The following is a 22,772-nucleotide window of genomic DNA, read 5'->3' as shown; positions in this document are numbered from 1 at the left end:
AGATCTGTATCAAGGCCCAGGAGAGGTCAGTCTGCAAAGAAAGCATCAGGATGCTTCAGAGGAAAATGTTGGGGGTGTGGGCAGAGAGATCTGGAGTAGAGGTAGCTGTGGCTGAAAAGGGTTGGGGGTGTAAGGCACTTAACCCCCCCAGCTAGTGAGGGGTGTGACTGGGTTCTCACATTTTCATTTCTGTTGCTGCCTTCTGCAATGCACACACTTCTGGTCTGTTGTGATTTTATTTGCGTTCTGTGATGGGGTTTGTAGCGTGTGTGGTTTAGATGGTTTTTATTTTCTCTGGGATGAAGTTGCAGCCTGTGAACTGTGGGCAATTTAACACAGGGCACATGGGCTGTGCAGCTTGATCCACTTCTGTAATAAGTGTGTTTGCCTCCTGCTAAGGTGTTCCAGCCAAGGTCACTGGAAATAAACACCATAGCCAAGCTGCTTGAGACAATTAACAGAAAGCATAAAGAGAGCCAATTGGCCCAGGCTGGTCAGATTAGGAACAGCCTTTGTAAGTCTGTGGTTCAGAGGAGGGAGATGGCTTTCAGTAGGAATTTTTGTCAATTCTCCCTTGACTGATGCAAAGCAGCATGATTGTACTGAAGTCAGGGAATGATGCTCTTTGATCCTGGCTGCATGCTTGGCACACGTGTGCTGAAGGATTTTTTCTGAATTTATTTAGCAACCTGGTTAAGATTTATTTTTTCTGGCTTGTTTTTTTGTCTCCCTGAAACTAGTTCTCCTCCTGATATTTTTGATGATGTTAAGACAGGGAATCAGCTTTGCAAGAGACTATTTCTTGTGTAGGTTTTTTTTTTTTTTTGCCAAAGAGCTGGAAACCACAGAGGTCCAAAGGAGCTCTGTGGATATCCACAGCAGTTCTCTGCCAAGGTGAAAATCCCTCTGACAGGCTGAATAAGGCCGCATTTGCGCGATGTGTACAGCAACAAAGGCTGGTAGTGGAACTCCCTGAAACCAAAAGGTGTTTCCTATAAATGTCTGTGTTAACATAGCCTTGTGCAGGGGGATAGTTTTAGTCAAGCTGGGTCTGGGAAGCCAGGATGTTTTGGACTTAACCTGAAATGTGTTTTGTCTTCCTTTTGACCAGAGGACAGGAAAAGACTTTGTAGTAAAAAAAACTGCTGGCAACTGAGGCACCTCTATTCTGGCTTTATGATCACTGTGCAACCAGGCTTAAATGTTCTGGGAGCAAGTTCCACCAGCTTGTTTCCAGCCATGGTAGGTCCTGAAATAGCAGACATCAGACCTATGACTGGTTCTTCGACCTAGCAGTGCTATTTTGGCAGCAGGCCCAGGGTTAAACATAACAAGAGTCATTTTCAGTCCTTGCTCTCTTGAAGGTCAGTGGCCCAAATGGTTGGATGTTTGTCTTAGCTGCTTCCGGACAAGGTCTGCATTTTGTAATGATAAGGCAAAATTCAGAGATCCTCGTGTTGGCAATCTCCTGCTGACTCTAATTGGAAAGCATGTTTTTCCTGAATAAGGATGTGGGGATTTGGTCATTGGCAGCTTTTAATTGTTTTGACTCTTTTGAGAGCAGGCTGATTTCTTGTGGTTGCTCTAAAGGCTCACTGCTGCCTTTTACCTCCAGCCCATGAGTTTCACAGGATAGTGCAGCTCCTTCTTAGCTTTAAGCCCATTAAGCCTGGCTTAGCAGAGCCGCCCGCTGCCAGGTGAGACTTTGACGTCCATTCATCTGCTCAGGTCACATGGAAGAAGCATTCTCCCTCTTAGCAATCAGTCTGGCTCACTCTAGCTTGCCAAATGCCTTCTGAGATGAGCCTTGTCCTCTCTACAGCTCCCTTAGAAAGCTATCAGAGAGGTCAGCCACAAATTGGTCCCATTTTTTCTGCCAGAACTCTTTGGCCTTGGCTTTCTCATCGGGTAGCATGGCACTGTATCTGTGAGGAGGAGGAAAGTCAGTGTCAGGCAGGAGACAAGGGGGCAGCTATTTCAAGAGCAGCACTGAAATGAAAAGGCAGGAGGCAGCAAGAGATTAACCCTTGCAGGACATGCCTGCACCACACAGAGTGACATGGTGTAAAACAAGCAGGAGCTGAGGAAAGTGCAGGAAGACCCTGGGCTTCACATCCAAACTATTTTTGGACATTCAGAACTGTCCAGTTAATAGAAAAAGGGTTAAACACACTCAAACAAAATGCTAATTGTTTTCCTGTGTTTCCCAGATGAGTCATGGCAAACACTGCAGCAGGTCAAATTCTGGCAGAAATAGACAAGTGATACAAAGACATACAATTTCTCACAAACCCAGAAACAGGTGGTGGAGGCAAAAAGAATGGAAAAAGAGGAATACACTGCGGCATGGAGTCAGAGCAAGGCACTTGAGAACGCAGGCAGAGGAGCCTCTGGGCTCCCTGTGTCCTGCCTTTGGATGAGACACACAGAGGAGATTTTGGATTGATAGAAGACCAGCTCCTGTGGCAGAGGAGACTCTGGGGCCAAAACCCAAATGCAAGCAAAGGGGGAAAGCTGGTAGTCTCCTTATGATTGCTATAACAAGGTAAGAGGTGATGAACTTACTTTATGGAGTTGAGTGCAAGCTTACAGAAGACCAGCTCCTGTGGCAGAGGAGGCCAAAACCCAAATGCAAGCAAAGGGGAAAAGCTGATAGTCTCCTTATGATTGCTATAACAAGGTAAGAGGTGATGAACTTACTTTATGGAGTTGAGTGCAAGCTGTTTTAGGGTCCTCAGGTCAGCATTCATCCCTCCGATGGCCATGAACACCTCATAGAAGTCATAAGAGACTCCCTTTGCCCCAAAGATGGGGGGATCATCGGGGCTGATCACTATGGGGTGCCCTTCAGCCATGAGGTCAGCTGCAGGGTGACTCCTCAAGTCAGCCACCAGCATCAGGACCTGGGTAGGGAAGAGTGGGAGACAGCACCTCAGCAGGTTGTTGCTGCAGCTGTGCCACACTGACACCTGCCTGTGACAGCAGGTAGGGGTCAGGGAGGGACAGGCTCCAGAGGACTGTTCACAATGTTTTCTGCTCTGAACTGCTGCAGGAGGAAGCAGCTTGTCTCCACTGACTGTACAAGGAGATTAATTTCTTATTTAATCAAGTCCAGTGGGGTGAATAACTTGTGCTTATTTAGAACAATTTGACTGTGAGCAATTCAGGAACAGTTTTTTGGTTACACATTTGCTCTGGTGCTTAGCTTGAGGTGTCTGGAGCTCAGGGTTCTCCCCCTTAAGGCTCACACCAGTAAATCTCCACCCAAAGTATCCTTTTTGCTGCATCCAGGGGACAATGGCACCACTCTAATGTGCTGCAAAAGAGTTCCCACTGATTATGAATTCTGCAAAACCCAGGACTTCCAGTTACAATCCCAGCTTCTCAGCCTGTGGCCCTCCTGGTTTTGAGGTATTTTCAATTTTTATGAAATTATGTCTCTTCAGGCACCTCTGTGTCTCTGGGCCTCATCTCCACTAGGGAGGACTGCCTTCCCAGGTTCCTCTGGATAGGGAGTGATTTTTTTTTTTTTTTTTTTTTTCTGACTGGCACTACAAACTTTATATATATTCAAAGTGTACACCTGCATAGCAAACTGCAGTGTAAGGTGCTGCAAAGGAAACTAAGCCAGCCTGTGTGCATCCAAACTTGTAGGTGCCCCCCAGCTGACCCTCACAGCGATGGTGAACCCCTCTGCAATGACCCAGCCACATAACAACATACCTGGTTGGAGATGGGACAGACTTCTACAGGAACATCCCTCTTCAGAGACAAATTTTTGGCTACTGGGTGTTTAATGAGAGCAAGTCCATGGCCAATCCTGCTGGTATTCAGTAGCAATGCATCCAGCACGTTATTGTCTACAGAGGTGCCCTGCCAGTCTGAGCAGAGACAGACAAGAGTCACTGCAGTGCTGTGAGGAAATAAAGCTTCTCAGACTGCCAGATGATTTTGTTAATAGATGTCCCAGCTGTGAGGTGAGAGGGTTGCTCATGCTCAGAGTTTCCACTTGCATTTTCAGTGAAACAGGGATCTAAATCTGCCCAGGATATTGCCCAGCATAGATACCCACTCATCTCACCTGGCTTTAGATGTTTACAGTATTGCTCTTGCAGCTGAGTTAATTATGCTGGACTCATTACTTGTCAATGGAGAGAAGTAACAATTATTGGGGAGTAGCCTGTGCATTAGAATGAGATGTGTTGTGGCTTAGAAGGGCTTGTGGCTATAAAGGGAGCCCAGGGTAACCAGACGTTTTCTGTTGATGTCAACATGCAACACACAAGGCACAGGTTAGACAGACTCCCCTGGTTGGGATAAATCCCACCAATGCAGACTGAATAATACATTGCCAATAATAATACATTGGCCCAGGAATGAAGGTACATCACTTACTTTGATGAGCCTGTTCTGTTAAGACTCAAGTCTGGCTCAAACATTATTTCACCTTAAATTGTAAAATGATGGCTGGGGGACTCTGCTGCTGCTGTGGGTAGGAAGTGAGTGCTGCTCCAAGGGGGAAATGGCTTCCAGCAATAACTCCTACACCAGCTCAAAGATGCTGAGCAATGTGACACCTACAGCCCAGAGCAGGGAGGGGTCATGTGGGAATGCCACAGCCCCAAGCTGATATGGGGAGAAGCAGAGGGGAAACTGGTTATGTGCACGTGTGTGCACACACATCCTCTTGACACAGCCAGCAAGCGAGCCAGGCTTGCTGCTTCTGCTCTTTGCAAGGTTTCAGTCTTGCCTCTGCAAGCAGTAACAAGCCTTGAGTCCTCATGCTCACCAGTCTCCCCAGCGTGGAAAAAGAACGGCAAGTTGACCCCCATGGAATATGGGATGGTCAGGGCATCCTTCAGGTCCCATAAAGAATGACCTTTGTCCTCATCTCCAACCTGGGGAAAGCAGAAAGGTATTTTTGAGCACGCTTGGGAAGATGGTGGGACTCACAGCTCTGTATAAATGAGGTGCCAGCTGTGCTGAAATGACAATGCTGTGGGGTGGGGAGCCGATTCTTTCAGGGGATTTTGTCAATTACCCTGAACAAAATCCTTAGCTGGAGGATTTGCAATTCATTAACACTGATTTCAGTACAGCAGCAGAGGTTCTGGCTCTGGTATACAACATATGCCAGGGTATATATGTGGTTATATCAGCAGGGGTCAATGTGAAGCCCCAGAAGAAACACAGTTACCAGGTCGAAGCCTGCCAGGGTGTCTGGGAAGCGGGCTCTGAGTGCCATGGCAGTGATGATGGCTTCTTTAATCTGGGAGACATTCAGCATCCTAGAGAGCAAGAGAGAGAAAGCGCTGCGGGAGCTGGCTCCCGTGGGCCTGCCTTCTCAGGGTTTGAGTTGTGAAATGGGGGCCCCAGGGGTTCTTCCAAAATGCAAGATGCTCTTGAATCTGACAACCAGCTTCAGGTCTCTAGAGGAACAGCAGTAGAAAATTGATATTATGAAACGAAACCCATGAATGACCAGGAAATGCCTGGCTAGACCCTGCTGTCACTTGAGTTGAGGCATGCTTGTCTAACTCACTGGCTTTCCCATTTACCAAGCAGGGAAGGGAACACAACAATGTGGAAAGAAAATGTTTAATTTTTTTTCTTTCCTCCCGACTGTTTTGTTGGGAGGTGAGGCAGTAACTGCATTTCAAGACAGTTTTGCATTTAGGTTTCCTCCAGCCCTATCTGACTTAAACTTCTTGGTGCATTTTGCAGACTGCGTCCATACTCAAGCTGGCCAGAGAGACAAGCCAGCTCTGAGCTGGAGAGGGCATTGTGCCAAACCAGAGCGAGCCAGTGCTGCTGAGAGGTCTGTTCTGCCTGCTGAGGATCACCTCACATGACTTCATGGCATCTGGCTGCCTTGGAGGGCAGCCTTGTGTGGACATACCGTACACAGGCTGCGGGGAGCGGCGTGTGCCGGGTGCCACGGGCACCTCTGCCACACCAAGTGCCCATCCTCGGGCACTGCTGTCACTGTTTCAGTGTCTGCAGGGCAGGGAGTGCATCCAGGCTCGGGAGGAGAGCAGGCATGGCTTGGACATGCACACAGGCAGCCCTGCCCGGGCTCATTCCCACTCCCAGGGCTCACAGACGCTCCCCTGGTGCTCGCCTCGCACGTAGGCAGACTCATGTGGATGAATTCTCACCCTCAGCCTTTCACACATGCCAGGGAATGTCTCAGGAGTCAGCACGCCAGCTCCAATGATGCATATTGGACATTGCAAACCAACTTTAGCACTCCAGCCCAGCACTGCCTCTCCCGGCCCTCTGCCCACCCCTGACACGGCACAGCCGCTCTCAGCCCTGCTCAGCCTCTACCTGTGTGCTGCAAATATAACCTTGGCTCCAACAAAGTCTGGGTGCTCCTTCACGAACTGCCTGGTCACTTCCCGGTAGGCTGCCACAGACCATGACTTATTGTGCTTGGTGCCATCCAGCTCATACACCTGCAGCGTGAAAAGCACGTGACAAGCAGTAGTTAGAAGAGGTGTTTTACTGGAAGGTGGGAGAAAGGAAGTGACAAAAACCTTGGGAGAAGCAGAGTGCTGTGGTCCTGAGAGCAGGGCAGGAAAACAAAAGCGGTAAAATCTGTGCAGGGCATTTCCTTCTTCAAGCCTTTACTAGCTGGCAAGAACCAAGGAATGGGTGTCCCCCCTCCTATGTGATACAAGTTTCTCCGTGTTCAGATGTGGCAAGAAAATGTCCTTGAGAACCCCGAGGAGACCGTGACCTCTTACTCCTGTGTGTATCCAGCACTGCAGTGTTTTGTCCAGCTGTCTGCAGCTCACACATGCTCTGTGCCTTGCAGTGGCAATCTGTCAGCCCCAAGGCACGCGATGGCTGAGCTCCATAAGCTACCAGCTGAGCTGGGCTCCTGCTCCTCTCTGCCAGAGCTTTGCTTCATGACCTTGAGTCAGTCATTTAGTCTTGCCATGCTTTCCTAGGTCTTTGGCTGCAAACTGGGAAAAATAACCCTTTTGCTCTGTCTCATCAACTTTTTCTGGATGTTCCTCTCTGCCAGGGCTGTTCTCAGGGCTTTTGCCCTGATTTCAGCAGGGGTGGACACCCTGAATTGATACTAACCCACAAAGGCCCTGCCTGGAGTAGCTCACAGACAGCAGCTGACTCCATCAGTTCTCCCCTCGCCCTTCTCACCATCCTTTTCTCTGTCACCTTTCTCCTCCAGCCTTCCACTACTCCACTTCATCCCCTAACTTCCTCTCTGGTGCTGTCCCTTGCAGGGATGCCCCTGCAAAGCCCCACACCCCGTCACAATCCAGTGTCCCCCTTGCAGGCACCAGCAGCCGTGGGGCAGCCGCAGATGCTCAGAGGGAATTTTCCCCAGCTGCAGCCCATGGGAATGTGAGACTTTACACAGCTGAATCTGCAAACACAGCTGGGCTTAGGGGGCTTTTCCACAGTGTTTGCCGTTTCACACTAAATCCCAGTTTCATTTACTTTACCTCGGGGCCGCTTCTGGCAGGCTTTGCTGCAAGGAAAGCTTTTGCAGCCTCAGCGCTGCCGTGGAGCCTTGTGGAGGATCTCCAGCCACACGAGCATCTTGCTATTCCAGTCACACCCTGCTCACCTTGGCTTTCCCCATGAAGCATTTCCCTGCCCTCTCACCCCAGCTTCAGCTGTCCCTTTGCTGCCTCCTCTGCCTTCCATCCCGGCGTGGCCACGGCTCCTGGAATTCCCTGAAATGGTACCTGGGCTGCAGGCAGCCTGCCTGGAGCCTACAGCCCTGGAGCTCACTGCTCTGGAGCTCACAGCATTGGAGCTGACAGCATTAGAGCTCACAGCATTGGAGCTCAAAGCCCTGGAGCTCACAGCACTGGGGCTCACAGCATTGGAGCTCACAGCATTGGAGCTCAAAGCTCTAGAGCTTGCAGCCCTGGAGCTCACAGCTCTGGAGCTGACAGCATTAGAGCTCAAAGCTCTGGAGCTCACAGCATTGGAGCTCATAGCAGTGGGGCTCACAGCATTGGAGCTCACAGCTGCTGGTTGCGGGCGAGCCCCAGGGCTCTGCAGGCTCCCACGGCTGCTGCCAGCATCAGGAGCTGGATGGGAAGCAAATCCTCCCTGCCAAGCCTCTCTTCAAAAGGACTTACAACCGTGTCTAAGGGCTGATGGTAAAGGCAGGGTATTTTCCAGTCAGGCCCACGCACTTGTATCGTGGCAGATACTCTTGGCCTGGAAACCTGTGTGGCCTTGGGGGACGCTGCCTCACAGCACAGGCATCTTGACATTGCTGTTATTTTTTCTCTTTCCAGGTTCCCCAAAGACAGGTGGTGGCTGAATTCAGGGCAACTGGCTTATGGCAACCCCCAAGTAAGACTCATGTTAACTTTGTGGACTTCTCCATGTCCTTTTTTTTTCTCCCCCTTTGCAATGCGTCCTTCTCCTCTCAGAGACTGACAGAACTCTCTGCCCCACAGAGTCCTCCATGGAGCTGGGCTGGAGAATTGCATGGGAAAGGTGTGTCAGCAGTGACAAAATTGTCACTGGGAAATTGGGAACACTTAGGGTGGTGTGGTCTGCTGGTGCTTGGGGAGGCATTAGGGCAGAGTGGGCTTGGAGGACAACCAGACCAGCTCTGCATGAAAGGCCTGAATAATTTCCAGATTTTGGTGTTAATGGCATTGAAAGGAGCAGTTCATACTTCATACACATAGCTCAAATTTTGAGTTGTCTGCAAATTGTGGGAGGTTGTGTTTTGCCAATTGATTGACTCACCTATTCAGAGTAATCGTTCTAAAATAAGCTGAGGATTTAAAATAACATAACTATTGCAGACTAAGTCTCTGTCCAAGACAGGAAATTTGTTCAGAGTAGCTGCCACAGAACAGGGGATTCTGGTGCAGACAAAACTGAGCTACATCTTCCCAATGAGCAAGATTTTGACCCAGCTCCCAGTCTGACTGTACAATGTAGTTTTGTGCCTATGTCACAGAAGGTGACATTAAGAGCAAAGAATTTCTCATTCTTAGCCATTAAGAACAAAGAATCTCTCACTTTCAAGCCCTTGCCTACGCAAATCTCCAAGACAGATGTTTGAATATGATCAAGGCTTTCCAGCATCCTTAGAAGGGCAGGTATGCAAACATCCAAAAACTAAATTCAAGATAGGGCTTGAGAAAAGCTGTGGAGAAATAAGGATTTAAAAGACTACTAGAGAAGCCAAACCCCACGTACCGCAGGCAGGATAGCTCTTATCTCAACATACTGTATGTTATCTTCATAGAGCTCCAGCAGCCCCTGGTAGAAATAGGCCTTGAACACAGGTGCATAGCAGATAAGTCCAGAGGCAATGAGAAAGATTTCTTCAAATCTTTTCCAAATGAAAGCCTGAGAAGGGTAGGCCAGCTCAGGGGCATCTGTCACCAGGGTCAGGTTTCTCAGCAAGCTATAGAAAAGGGAGAAGAGAAGGAATGAGGAGAGCAAACAGAGCCTGTTGGCACTGCAGCACGGCAGTGACTGGTGCAACTAGGAGGCATTCAGGTCATTTTTCTGCCACCTGGATTTACTCCTCTAATGGCTGGCACGGAATTTGTATGATACATGCTGAGCTGTAAGCAGGGTAGGAGTAGGTGCTTAAAACCTGCCCCGTCCCTTTTTCAAAGAACAGAATTACAAAAGCAAGTGTAGTGCTTTTAAATCAATTATACTCTGCTACCCGGGGTATCCCTAACCTGAAAATCGTTTATATAATTTGTACTCTGCTACCCAGGGTATCCCTAACCTGAAAATCTTTTATATCATTTATACTCTGCTACCCAGGGTATCCCTAATCTGAAAGCAGGCAGGCACGTTACTCCTGCAGATAATATGTTTTCCCAAGAATCTTCAACGCAGATAAGATGTCACAACACTTGGTCCTTTGTTCAGCACCTAAAGGCAGACTGAGTTTACAGGACATGCCACGTACTGGGCCACCACCAGCCTGCTTGCTGAGCCCATAAGTTGTCCTGATACCTTTGTATTGTCAAAATATGCCATCCAAAGATGCAAGGGGAAGACAGTTCTGAATCAGAAATCATTTTTCCCAGCCACTGAGAACAAACCTGACTCCCCACCTGCCTTGCTGATAGCTACTTCAGGGAAACAGTTGATAAGAATCTCAGTCCTAGCTTTTCCTTAGTGTGATGGAAATGTATTTATTTCCTCCATCCACTCAGCTGGCATATAATCCTCTTTCAGAAATCCAGGGAGACAGTGGGTAGTTTTATCAAGCAGACTTTAAGGGAGCCAGTAAATTGCAAGAATATCTAATTGTGGGTGACAGCTTGCATTTAGGACAGGGTGAACATCTCTGCCACAGCACCATCCTCTGGCAAGCTGATAGCCTTCATCCCACCTGAAGGAAGCCCTGGCTCTGGCAACAGCCCTTCTTCTTCCACCTGAAGAATAGCTCATAATAAATTTCTCCTACCAGTGGGCAAAGTCTAAATGGCAATGCAGGGATGATTAACTTCATTCCTGGGTAGACAACTGGAAGCCATCACAGAAACCTACAGATGTTTTCTTGCTGGCCCAGTGCTTATCTCGTGTCAGGGGCTAAGCAGGTTCAGACAGAAATACCTTCAGCCATGCTTCAGCTTTCATCTGGGTATATTGTTTCCCCTCAATAACAGCTACTGATCTTTAATAATGTTTCCTGTTTGATGTCTTGGCCCCCATCCTCGTGCAGTGCTCTGCTCTGTTATATGGGAGGTGTGGCTTTGATTTGTGATCTTATTATCTTCATCCAGGACACTTCTGTGGATGGAATTAAACCCCCACAGCCCCCCTACAGATGTAAGATGTGATCTGGTCCAGATTCATAAACTAAGACATCCTGGACAGATATGCCTTTTGAATCCCTCCATCCTGCCCATAAAACAGAGCCCGTTCCCCCAGGATTTGCCTGATGTTTCACTCTCTAAGGATTCTCTTCCAGGGCCTGCAGTTTCATTTCTTCCTCACTCTGTTAATTTCTTTGCCAGGAACAATTTTAGAAGCAAACCTGTACATAAAAGAGATGCTACTACTGTTAAGGACGAGACTTTAAATGCTCAGCAGTCAGGAAAAGTCAGAGTTAAGGTTTCCACAGCAACTTGGGCTCTGCCCTCCCATGCATTACAATGGGGGCTTTGGTGCCTTTATCGCAGGACACTGGGCAACCCCAGCTACTGCTCAGTAATCCATGCAACCAGAGAAGACCGAGCTGGACCACGGAAGCGAGGAGACACCCCGGTATCACCCTAGAAACCAGGAATGCCGGTTCAGGAGCATCCTGAGGGCGCTGGTCCAGCGGACCGGGGCTGTGCCGCTGCTCATCAGGGAGTTTCCGTGTGGGAAGGGCTGGGGGAAGGAGGATTTTGCCCTTCCCTCGTGGCCGAAGGGCAGCTCCCCTCCAGCTCGGCACCGGGAGCCGAGCGGGGCTGTTCCCACCGGCGCTGCGAGCGCTCAGGGAAAAACCTCCCCGTGGATCAAAAGGATGTGCAAGCCCGTTCTCGCACCGCAGGCAGCTCCTTCCAGATAAGGATGGGTGCTTAGTCGGGCTCCCAGCACTTTCTCCCCTTCTCCTGTGAGAACTCGGCTCCTCCAGCTCCGCTCCCTGCCTTAAATCCGGCTGTACAAACTCGTGGTTGTTTACTTAGCCTGTGCTCTTGGGCTAGAAACAGCAATAAATCCCCACACCACCCTGCTCCTAAAAGCACATAAATCAAATTGGACTTCTCTTTATAATCCCCTTCCCTTTGAGACTGATTATTGATCCTTACAACTGTTGAAGATTTATTGCATAATAGTGATCCATCCTTGATAACCAGATAATCTCCTAAGGGTTCGGGGGCTTCTGCCATCAGTAGCTAGTGCAGATGAAGCAAAGCTTCATAAATACATTCCTTTTTTGCTTCTTTTCTGGAATGGGCCTTTGCCAGTGATCAGGTGCAGGCTACAAATAGCCTTCCATGTCATGTCATATATGCACTGAACAATGCTATTGCAATGCATATGCCCAAAGGGGCACAGCAAAAATGACCAGCCAAGGATTATTTATTTTCAGCTGTGGGTTTGCCTTCTCTTTTCCTGGGTTTTATCCCCATTTTCCTTTCCTGTGCTATGTAATACAGGAGTGAAAGGTTTTGTTGCCTTGTTTTTAAAGGGATTCTTTTTCCTGCTCCGTTTTCTGTTCTCGATGGGTAATTATGCCCCTCTCCTCACCATAGTATCTAAATGTCTTCCAGTGGTGCATTAAATAGTGTGACTAACATCTGTCACATGTGGTTCATTCGCTTTCTCTCGCTCTCTCTCATCCCCTCTTCTTCTCCCCAAGGGGAGACTTGTAGTGGGAGTGGAGTGCTTTGTTTCTGTAGTGGATTTTTATTCCTTTTCCCCCCCCTCTTACTGCACACACTGCCCTATTTTTCTGTGAGATAAGGCAGTCAGAAGACAGAGGGGAAGGTGATGGCAGCCGGGGCAGCAGCCAGTGCCCAGGGGAGCTGTCCCTGAAGCCTCGGCCGTGGTGTCAGCTCCCTCACAGATGACTTCATCCTGGTGATAGAGAGCTCTGCTGGGCACAGCCTCAGCCCTTGTGCTGCTGGTGGGGGGTGTGCAGTGGTATTTTACAAATATCTGGAATGTCAATGCTGCTTCCCTAAATATCCGGGGGCATGCTCTTGCTTTGGAGGTGGCGGCCATTATGTTGCTTCTTGAGGGAAAGAATGACATTCTCCTGTATCGTAATTGATTGTGGAGAAAATAAGTGAGGATTGTTTTTCCTTTTAAGTATGAAAGCAAAATTCCCTTCGTTTTGCTGTCCCTTGGCCTGTGGTCTCCTGGCTCTCCTCAGAGCATCCTTTGGAAGCTCACCAGTAACACAATACTCCGGGGTCTTGGCCCATGAGATGTGTGCTTTGAATAGGAATGATTAGACCTTCTCTTGAGGGAAACAAACAAAAGGAGTCCCTTCCAAAGCACACACACACACACACGTATGTATATGCACTTAAAAATGCAAACAGCAAAAAAAATCTTGCAGATTTCCCTGTATTCTACCCCTTCCTGGTCAGAAATAATGTAAGGTGAAAGAGGTGCAGCTTCTCAGAAACATTTCCATTGTTCCTTCACATTTGCTGATCCACGCTGCCTTGCATGAGAGCCCTTCCCTGCTGCCATATTCCCTTGACACTTCCTTGAAACCACCCAACTATCCATCCGTTCTTCCCTCTGACATCTGCTTTCTCTCAGCTTGTCAGTGCTCAAGGGCAAAGAGGAGTGCAGGAGAGAGGTAGCCTGGGATGCACATGTTCAAGAGACTGGGAGAGTTTCCAGAAACTGAGAAGCAGAACAGATTGGGGCCTATTCCTGGCTAGAGACCTATTTCCAGACGGCCAAAAGCATTCCTAACCCCTAGACTAGTGCCCGGGGATTAGATGAGAATGGGAGGGGAAGTGCCTCAGCGTGGCTGTTGTTGGTGTGTTTGCACATTATGCCTAATGACTCCTCTGTGATTTTTGTGGTGATGAGCACAGAAGGGCAAGAAACGAAGGACAACATACTCAAATGGATAAGTGAGCACCCAGGATGCCAGAGATCCAAGTTTGTTCTTGGCTCAGGCACGTGTTTGCTGAGGAAAATCACTTCACTGGCCTCTGCCTCTGTCTCCCCTCCACATTTGGGGAGACCCTTGCAGCGAGGCTCTGTCTTGTGTCTCTGTGCAGTGCCTGCCACTCTGAAGTCCTGCTCTGACTTGTGGCCACTAAACACTGTCAGAGAAATACAAAAGAAGAGGAATGTGGCAGTACTGCCTCTGAAAACAAGTGTTTCCACACAGGAACAGAGGGAACCACACACAGCACAGCCCCAGTCACCCAGGTGTACAGGGTGTACAGGATGCCCTGCCCTTCAGCCTCTGCCAGAAAGTGGCATCATGCCATGGAAACACAACCAAAAACAAGTGCAGTGAAGGCTTGCTCCTGAGACACCTCTAAATGCTCAGTGCAATTGCTTGGGCTTTAAGGAAGTGAAGCTGTTTCAAAATCCAATCTCTTGCACGTTATTTATGGGTCTCCTGGTGTGGTTGAAGAGAGCTGGTGCTGTCATCTTTCCTTCCTCATCACTCCCAGAAGAAATGGAAGGGACATAACGGGGAATCAGTTTTCTCTCTGGTGATTTCTCACTTGATCTTGTTTTGTCCATCAAGTGTCAGGGCAGTTGAGCCTCAGGATATAAAAGGTCAAGAGCCCAGGGTCTGGCATCACTTTCCCCTTCCCTTCTGGACTTCCATAATAGAGGGATGGTGGATGCCCTGGTGAGTCAGACCCCTCTGCCCTGCCCATTGCTGGTTTTGTGGAGGGAAGGCCATACTGTGCCACAAGTCTGGAAGCTCCTCAGCTTCCCAACCTGACCTCCTTCCCAGATCTGCAGGGCACAGAGCCCAGAGAGCTTCCATGTGGAGGGGACACCAGCTCACCAAGAGTTAAAAGGTCTCTATTTCAGAGCACACAACCTCACTGAAGAGCACTGCAGTAAAACCCACCAAGTTTCACTAGGGAAATGCTGGAATTAGGGTCACCTGCACTGCCTCGATCCAGCCCTCTCCTTGTGTGTTGGCATGGCAATACTCTCTGTCATTACAGGACACCCCACACTTTTTTTCCTGCAGACCCCAGCCCCCGGAGCGCCACGGACAGCGGTGCCCTCTGAATGGATGGCTACTCAATATTTTCCTTTGTCCTCATCGCTCAGTGTCTGACTTCATGCATTATTTAGCGTGCTCCCTCCAGCCCCCCACACACCACGGCAGAGCTGCATGCTTCCTCTTGGCCTTTGCAGCAGGGCTTTGTCCCGGGATCAATGGCCCCTGGACGGGGAGATAGGACTCTGTGTTCCCATCACCACTGCCTAGAGGGGGAGCCAGGCTCTCCCCAGCCACCTGGAAGTGATTAAATGCCAGGTGGTTCAGAGAGCCCAGCCCTGATAAAAGGCTGCCAGCAGCAAAGGCAGGAGCTGCCTGCAGGGAGAGGAGCTCCTGCAGGAGGGTGAGTGATGCTCTGGGGAGCCAGCTCATGTGTGAGCACCTGGACAGCTGCCTGTAGGGCAGGAGCTCTGCTAGCAGGAGGGTGTTGGAGGGGAAGGAGCCCCCAAACCAGGCAGGGGTCCTGTGTGTGGGGTTCCTTGGCTCAGCCAGTGCCCAGGAGGGCGAGGCACAGCTCCTGGTGGGAATGAGTGCCTCGTGCTTCCAGGTGATGGGTGCCAGTGGGGTTTATAAGGCAGGCCTCAGAAAGCAAGTTTGGTGTTTAGAGGAACAGTTGGGTTGGGTTTTATTTTGGGAAGTCTGAGGGTTTTTGCTGGTGCAGTAGTTAAATAATTTGCCCAACTTCTTGCTCTAAATCAAAACAATGACTTTGCAAAGGATTTCTCTGCTGTTGGGGAGAGCCGGTTCATCAGCTACCTGGCTTCCTCACCCAGTTTTTGGATACCTCACTGGATGAGGCACCATGCAGCCCCGTCCCACACTGAGAGCCCGTTCAGTGCTGAGGAGAGCTGGGGCCAGGTCTCATAAATTTACTTCAGCATGTGTGCAGAGAAAAATTCAGTTTTTATGGTCCCTGACTCTGGTAAGGGACCATACTTAATGCAGAAGCCTTCAGGCTCTTACATTGCTATTTACTTTTTCACAGCCCTAGGCGGAGTTCCTCACTCGCAGAGCAGCGAGCAAACTGGGAAAGCTGGACCAGGATGAATCAGTTTTTATGGTCCCTGGTTCTGGTGTACTTAAGGCAGCAGCCTTCAGGCTCTTACATTGCTATTTGCTTTTTCACAGCCCTAGACGGAGTTCCTCACTCGCAGAGCAGCGAGCAAACTGGGAAAGCTGGACCAGGATGCTCCTGCTGGCTCCACCACGGAGCACCAAGAGGCCACCCCCTCCACTCACCCTCTGTCAAACTCGGCCACGTCCCTCAGCTGTCCCCGGTAGGTGTCCAGCAGGAGCCACGGGGAGCACGGGGCCGGTGGCGGGCGCGGCGGGCGCGGCCGGGAGAAGCGGAAGCGCACGGAGCCCGTGGGGGTGAAGCAGATGTAGCAGTCGGGCAGGTAGGAGGCATTGAACACCAGCCAGCCCACGCTCAGCATGGCCAAGTCGTGCAGGTGGAGCACGGCACCTGGTGGGGGACAGGAATGCCCTGGTGAGCCCAGGCAGCTGGGGAGAAGGTTTAACGGGGTAGTCTCGGGTTCCCTGTGTTCAGAATGACCCCAAGAGTTCCTTTTTCCCAGCCTGATGGTCAAAGAAAGAGTTGGGATTCTTCAGCTCTGTCTCACAAGGTTGTTTATTATAGATTATCTCAAATACTGTTTTTCAGACCCACACAGGTCTGCTCTGCAGGTCTGTCAAGGGCACACTGTTCTGTCCTGGGCTGGTGTCTACATTTTATACTATGAGTTACATGTACTTTATTTATCATTATTTTCCAATACCTATCACCTATGCTAGACTGTCTACTTCTATTCTAAACCAATCCAAAAGTGCCAATATCACACAGAAGATGGAGGCTAGGAAAAAGGACAGGCCAACACCCAGACCCCTCCATCTTGCCTCCTAGACCCCCTATAGTAAAATCCCCGAAACTCCACTTTTCACCCAGTGACTAATTCATTATTACTCTACTTAAACTTCTGTGACTTGTCATTCTTCATACAAGGTTGGCAATTTGCTCCATGGGTTAAGATCAAAATCCCAAGTGTTTTTGGCTTCCTGCCAGGGGCACGTGTCATCCAGGGCACCCAGAGGGGTGTCCTGGGTTCTGACATCATAGCAGTTTGTTTGCCCAGGTTTAATGGGGTAGCAGTTTGTTTGCTCATCCAGGGGTGTCTGGAAATGCTTCTAGAAGGCTGTGGGTGAGTTCTCCCAGCAAGGACTCCAGTGCTGCTCTGCCTCCCCCAGGCTGGAGGATGTGGCCCCCTCCACATCAGACACTGGGCAGGCAGAGCGTGACAGCTCCCTGGGAGCACAGGGAGGGGGGAAATCAATAGGGAGCTCTGCTTCTCCACTGGGATGGAAAATGCTCTGAGTTATTAAAGGTCTTTCAGGCAGAGTTTGCTGTGAGCTGGCTCAGGCCCCACTGTTTTAGAGAGAAACTTGCACAGGAGGCAGCAGTTCACAAGGCACGCTGGCTGAAGCACACCTGAAGCAGAGCTCTGTATCTCAGCTGTCTGGATCCCAGCTTCAGTTTTTGTGTCTAGTTCTTGTCTCTTCTCTCAGCTCTCTGGAGCTCTGGCACACACCAAAATCCCAGACCACGTTACTCTGGGGAATTGCACTCAGATGCAGAAGTACAGTTTACTTCTGTGCCTTTTCAAAAGCATGCTCACTTACATTGTACATCTGCTGCTGGCCAGCACAGAGGGCCTCTGGGGCACTCTGTTATTGTGCAGTAGGTTGGCAGCTGCCAGCCTTCCTGGCACAGGAAGCATCCTCTGTGTGCTCACCTTCCTCATCATTGCATTTTGCTGAAATCTCTCCTTTTCCAAAGACTCCTGGTGTTATTGGTGCTTGAACTAAGCCTCACCTTTGTAAAGGGAAGGTACTGTGAGAGCTGAAGTCTTAGATATGTATTCCATTAGTCTAGGGGAGACCTCTTAGTCAAAATAGCTTTGATGCCCTCAAGGGTAAAGGGAGGACAGGAATAGCAAGAACAACACTGGTATGTATTTGACATTACATTAAGTTCCAGACTATAATTTATAGTGGACTAATCTAATATAGAGTCTTGTCTATGATATCCCACTACAGAGGGTCTGGCTGTAAAGATGCTGAGGAGCTGTGGTTGCTGCTCTCAGCAGAGCTGGTGCACCAGACTGGGCATGCTGCAAACCTGACCCTCCTCTGGCTGGCAATGTCACCTTCTTCCCTATGAGAGCAGCAACAGACATTACCATAGTGCTTGAAACAACAGGAACTCCCAGGGGCTCTGATCAAATCCTACTCAAACAGCTACAAGGATGTGATCTTGGCCCTAAAAGCTTAACAGCCCTTGCAAAGGGCAAAATTCCAGGAGCCTGTTTAAACTTTGCCAGGATTGAAAAGTGTTAATTATTTGTTTTGACTCCCACTTGGTATCAATGATATTGGAGGTGAAGAGGGGAGTACTTTTAAATTTCTAACTGTTCAATTCAGCCATGAAAGGATAATGACATTTCTGACACACTAATTGTTTATGTTAATGGATTGGGATGCTGCAAGTCTGAGATCTGCAACTCACAGGAAAAACTGGGAGGGAGAAGGTGGGAAGATTGCTCAGGGTCACATCCAATCTGGCTGTGAAAACTTCCAGGGATGGGGCAGCCACAACTTCTCTGGCCAACCTGTTCCAGTGCCTTACCACTCTCTGAGTAGACTTACTAATATCTAATCTAAACCTCTCCTCTTTTAATTCAATTCTGATCCCCCTGGTCCTGTCACTACCTGCCTGTGTAAAATGTTGCTCTCTCTCTCCCTTTTACAAGCTCACTTTAAGTGCTGGAAGTGACAGGCTTTGACTTGTACACCACAAGCAAAGAACATAAAGATTTCAGTGTTAGAGGTAGCCCCTTCTTCCTCTAGTGCCCCCAGACTTTCCAGCACACTTCCAGGTCTGCTACAGAACCAGGTGCAGAAACACTTTTTGGGGGATGCAATGCTTTTGGCTGAGATATAGAATATGGTTGGTAGCCTGTTTGTGGAATGTGTATGTGGGGAAAAAGAGAGGCCCTGGCTGGAACATGCTGAGTAAATGGGGATGTCTGGTATTTCTTGTTGCCTTTGCTTCCTCTGTCCCTTCTCCACTCTTGAAAGACTTAAGGATCCATATTGTAAGTTAAACCAAATGCCACAATTGCTGGAAATGTGTATTCACCCAATCCATCCCCCTCTTCCTCTCCTCAGGGCCTTTCCTGAAACCCAATGAGCCAAATTTACAGCTCTCAGAAGCTTGTCTCCCACATCCTGTGTTTTGTCCCAGCTCAGAAAGCAGAAGATGAGAAAGGATGAGTGAGTTGAGGCTCCTTAAGCCAAGCCTACCTTTAGGCATGCGCTTTATGATGCTGAACACCGTGCTCTGATCAATGAGGCTTTTTGCCCGGAAGAAGTGCATGCTTGGAGGAAACTGCCCTGTAGCTATGGCTGCTTCCACTTCCTTCTTCTTGAGCTTTACGAGCTTTGTACTGAGCTGCTGCTCCTGCCTGCTCAGCACCAAGTTGCCCCCTGTCTGACGGGCTTTCTCCTCCTGCATCAGGGAGTCCCGGTCCTTCCAGAGGGGGCTGGGAAGGCAGGGGGCAGCCAGAGTCAGGAGAAGGCATGCCAGCCTTACACCTTGCCCAGATGGAGGTTTCATCTTAGAGCTGCACCTGGACAGGGAGAAAACATGGAGGCATTAGCAGAGGTCAGAAGGGAGCACCTCGGCAGTGGGGTGTGAAGTTGTTGGCCCATCGTGCAGAGGCAGTGGGTTAATGGGATGCTCAGTGCTGGGAGGGACACCCGGTACCATTGTCCCCTGAATTTAGGGCTAATGGATCAGCACACTCCCTGTGGCTGCACACAGCAAGGCTGGGTAGGTAAAGAGATGCTGCTGCTTGGATCAGACTGGCAAAGGGGGATTGCTGGGGTCAGGGTGCAAGCTGGGATGGAGCTCTCATTGAATAAGGGGTGCTGGCTGTGCTGATAATGTCCAGCTAAGGCTTGAGCTGATCAGATCCCCACTCCCTCCAGCTGAGAGAAACTCCTGTTGCACCCTTTTAGTATATTCCAGCTATCCCAAGGGTTAAATTACAGGCAGGATACCCCAAGGCTTTCTCTGCAGTAACAGAGGTGTGTGCTTTCCTTGCAATCCCAGAGGAAAGGGGATGGAAGTGAGACCATGGGAGCTGTAAGAGATCAGAGGAGGCAGGCACATGTGAACTCTGAGAACCCTCCCTCCCCCCCAAAAAAGCACAACTGCAATATAATCCTTCAACACCAGGCCTTGGTGACTCCGTGCCAATCTCTCCAGAGCAAAACAGGCTGGAGAAGGGCTCAATATTTTGAAATAAGCCTATGTGAATTACATAGAAAGGCCCTGCTTGTGTCTTCTCCTTCAAGCCTCTCTCTCCTCCACCTGTAGGTCCAGGAAAACATCCCCAGGAAACATCCAGGAAAACATCCCCAGCCCCTTTAGTGGGTTGGAGGTGTGCTGGGGAGCCAGCAGAGCAGGGGGGCGGCTGCAGCCCCACCCCAGGCCTGGCTCTGAGCTAGAAAAGGAAACATCCCCCCAAAATGTGATCCTAACCGTGCTGAGAGTGCCTCCGTTACTTACAGCTCTCCTCTCCCGGCACCCGGAGCTCCGCGGCCGCGCCGGGCTCTGCCCGCTGCCAGCCAGCGCTGTCCCGGCACGGAGGAAAACCGGGATTGGGATAAAGAGCAGGGTCCGTCCCGGCCGTGCCGAGCCAGGCACACCGAGTTCCTCTTCCTGTGCGGCCGCCCCGGCTCGCCCAGCTTTTCTTTCACCCCAGCTGCCCCGCTTCATGAATATATAAGGAGGAGGAGGAGGAGGCAGGCGAGGTTGTGGGAAAGTGGGACAGGGGCAGAGACTGAGGAGCCGGGCTGCCAAAAAAGCGGGGTGGCTCAGGGGACCCCCCGGGTCTCTAACCCATCGGTGCCTGGCAGCATCTCTGGGGGTTTGTCTGTGCAGCCGAGCCGCGTTCGCTGGAGCGCACACGCGGCTTTAAAATGTCCTGGGAGAAGCGCACGGGAGCGTTCCCGGTGCGGGGAGACTCCGAAGCCCTGCTCGCTGTCCTGGGAATAGACACGGCCCTGGATATCTAATCCTGACCGGCCACAGAGCCTGGAATGCCAGCGACACTGCAAACTGCTCGCTAATGCTTTTACAGCTGAGAAAGCAGCGGTTTGTACCTCGGCATGGTCCTGCCCACTCTCTGGGAATGGGGCAGGCATCAATCCAGCCCTGGGACACAGGGCTAAACTGGGAAGCGAGTCAGGTGGAGGGGGGATGGACTTAAAAAAACAAAAAAATCACAACAAATACAGTAATTTCAGTATTTTATTTCACACAGTTCAACGGACTGGAGTTTTAAACTGCTTAAATTTAGGAATTTTAAACTACTTTAAACAGGTGTTACATAAACAGCTCTTCCAGGGGAGAGCAAAGTCCATTTGGTTTAGTTTAGTCCAAAAATTTAGTAATTTTAATTATTAAAACAAAAAGAACTGTCTTGTAAGTTAAGAACTACTGGAAACAATCCTCAGCAGTCACAAATTGTTTTTGAGGCAGAGACAGTGGGGTCTGGCCAATAATGTGTTAAATTTCATTAGCTGGCACAAAGGACTGAAAGCAGGGTGTTCAGGTTGCCCATCCTCCCTCCCTGACTGTCCCAGCCAGACACCTGCCAGCTTTTCCTCCTTTCCTGGTCCCTTCACTCTCTGCTGTCACTGGGATCAGTCCCAGCATCCACGCAGGGATCAGCCAGGGATCCCAAATATTCCCTCAGGGCAGCATGTCCCGAGGGTGGCTGTGCCCCTCAGCAGGATGGGTGTCCCTTGAGTCTCTAGGTGATCCTGCTCCCAAAACTAGAGATCAGTGGAGTGGAAAGATGACCCAGATATGCTCGGCAGCAGCTATTGGCTGATGAAAGCAGCTCGAGGATGGGAGGTGTGAGGAGGGAAGCACATGGAGTGAAAAGGGATGGCTCAGTAGGGACAAGAGTTCTGCCTCCAAGTACCTTCCAGGGAACAATATCAGTGAAGGAAGGGAATTGCTTTAATTTACTTTAAAATAGTAAAGCCTAGCGTTAGTTCCATAAAACCAAGTTCAGCCCAGGCAGTTGGAAAACTGGCTCTGTCGTGAGAAATCCAGTGCTGGAGGCAGATTCCCACTGTGGAGCACTGAGGGGGGTTAAAATGCTGTGTGAGGGATCTCAGGTAGCTTACAGCCAGGCAGGGGTCTTGGGAGCGCCTGCCAGAGGACCTCAGAGATTTGTAGTGGTTCATCCTTTCAAATCACATTTGAAAAACAAAACCAAAGTCCAGTGCTCAAACACTTCTTTGATGGGACTTTTCCACATAAGCAGTTGCAGACACTGCCAGGAGAGTTTTGTACAGATGTTGCAGAGGTTGGACTAGGAAATAAGCAGGTGTTAGAGAGGCTTTGCTCTCTATTAAAATGTGGTGCGTGCTCTGAAAATAAAAAATCCTGGTGAAATGGGACCACAGCTGCATTTAGGTGGGATCTGTCTGGACATGAAAGGTGGAAAGAGGGAGAAGAGGACAACCAGGAGCCCCATCTGGGGGAAGATTGGGTTTGTCTAGTGCTTGCAGGCAGCCAAAACCCTGGCTTCAGACTTCCCTGGGAACTGAGACATGGTATAGGAAGGCTTGGCCTGTCTCAAGGACTAACACGGAATGTTACAGTTGTCATTTCCACACCAACACATCTCTCAGCTTCTTTGCATTCTTCCTGAGAACCAAGTAGCCTGGTTGGAGGTTTTGCAATAGTTCTGTGTCTGTCCACAGCAGCATGATTGCAGTTCCTGTCCAGTCTTGTGTGGCCCTGGAATAATCTTCCTCTCCCTGGCTCTGGTCCCATGTGCTGTTTAGCCAGGCATGCCCTGCTCCTTCATCAAACAGCCCAGCTTTGCTTTTCTTTCTGGGGTGGCTCCTGGTCCCTGCTGCCCTCTCAGCTGCTGCAGCTGCACCCAGCAGTGTTCCAAAGCCCCTGTCCTGGGTGTGTCTGTGCAAGCTGCCCTTC

General features: G+C 49.8%; 1 protein-coding gene and 1 long non-coding RNA gene across 2 annotated transcripts in view; one reads left to right on the top strand and one right to left on the bottom strand.

Moving 5' to 3' along the window:
* Positions 1–22,772, top strand: part of LOC120501540 — a 42,143-nt gene that overhangs the window by 3,387 nt on the left and 15,984 nt on the right. Inside the window, exons 2-5 of the long non-coding RNA XR_005627337.1 lie at positions 5,725–5,818; positions 8,286–8,343; positions 8,451–8,490; positions 15,824–15,972. This is a non-coding gene — a long non-coding RNA (uncharacterized LOC120501540). The remainder of the gene's footprint in view (positions 1–5,724; positions 5,819–8,285; positions 8,344–8,450; positions 8,491–15,823; positions 15,973–22,772) is intronic.
* ADA2 (adenosine deaminase 2) lies at positions 812–20,857 on the bottom strand. Its single transcript, XM_039707908.1, has 10 exons — positions 20,325–20,857; positions 19,055–19,380; positions 15,935–16,160; positions 9,208–9,418; positions 6,331–6,458; positions 5,198–5,288; positions 4,790–4,898; positions 3,724–3,881; positions 2,701–2,903; positions 812–1,925 (listed from the first exon to the last, which is right to left on the bottom strand). The coding sequence occupies exons 2-10, from the start codon at positions 19,365–19,367 to the stop codon at positions 1,817–1,819; spliced, it is 1,548 nt and encodes a 515-aa protein (XP_039563842.1). The 5' UTR covers positions 19,368–19,380; positions 20,325–20,857; the 3' UTR covers positions 812–1,816.

Source organism: Passer montanus, unplaced genomic scaffold (genome assembly GCF_014805655.1).
Source record: "Passer montanus isolate IOZ18808 unplaced genomic scaffold, ASM1480565v1 scaffold20, whole genome shotgun sequence".
NCBI classification, from domain to species: Eukaryota; Metazoa; Chordata; class Aves; order Passeriformes; family Passeridae; genus Passer; species Passer montanus.
Note: the sequence above shows the minus strand (reverse complement) of the source record. Positions and strands in the feature narration are given on the sequence as shown.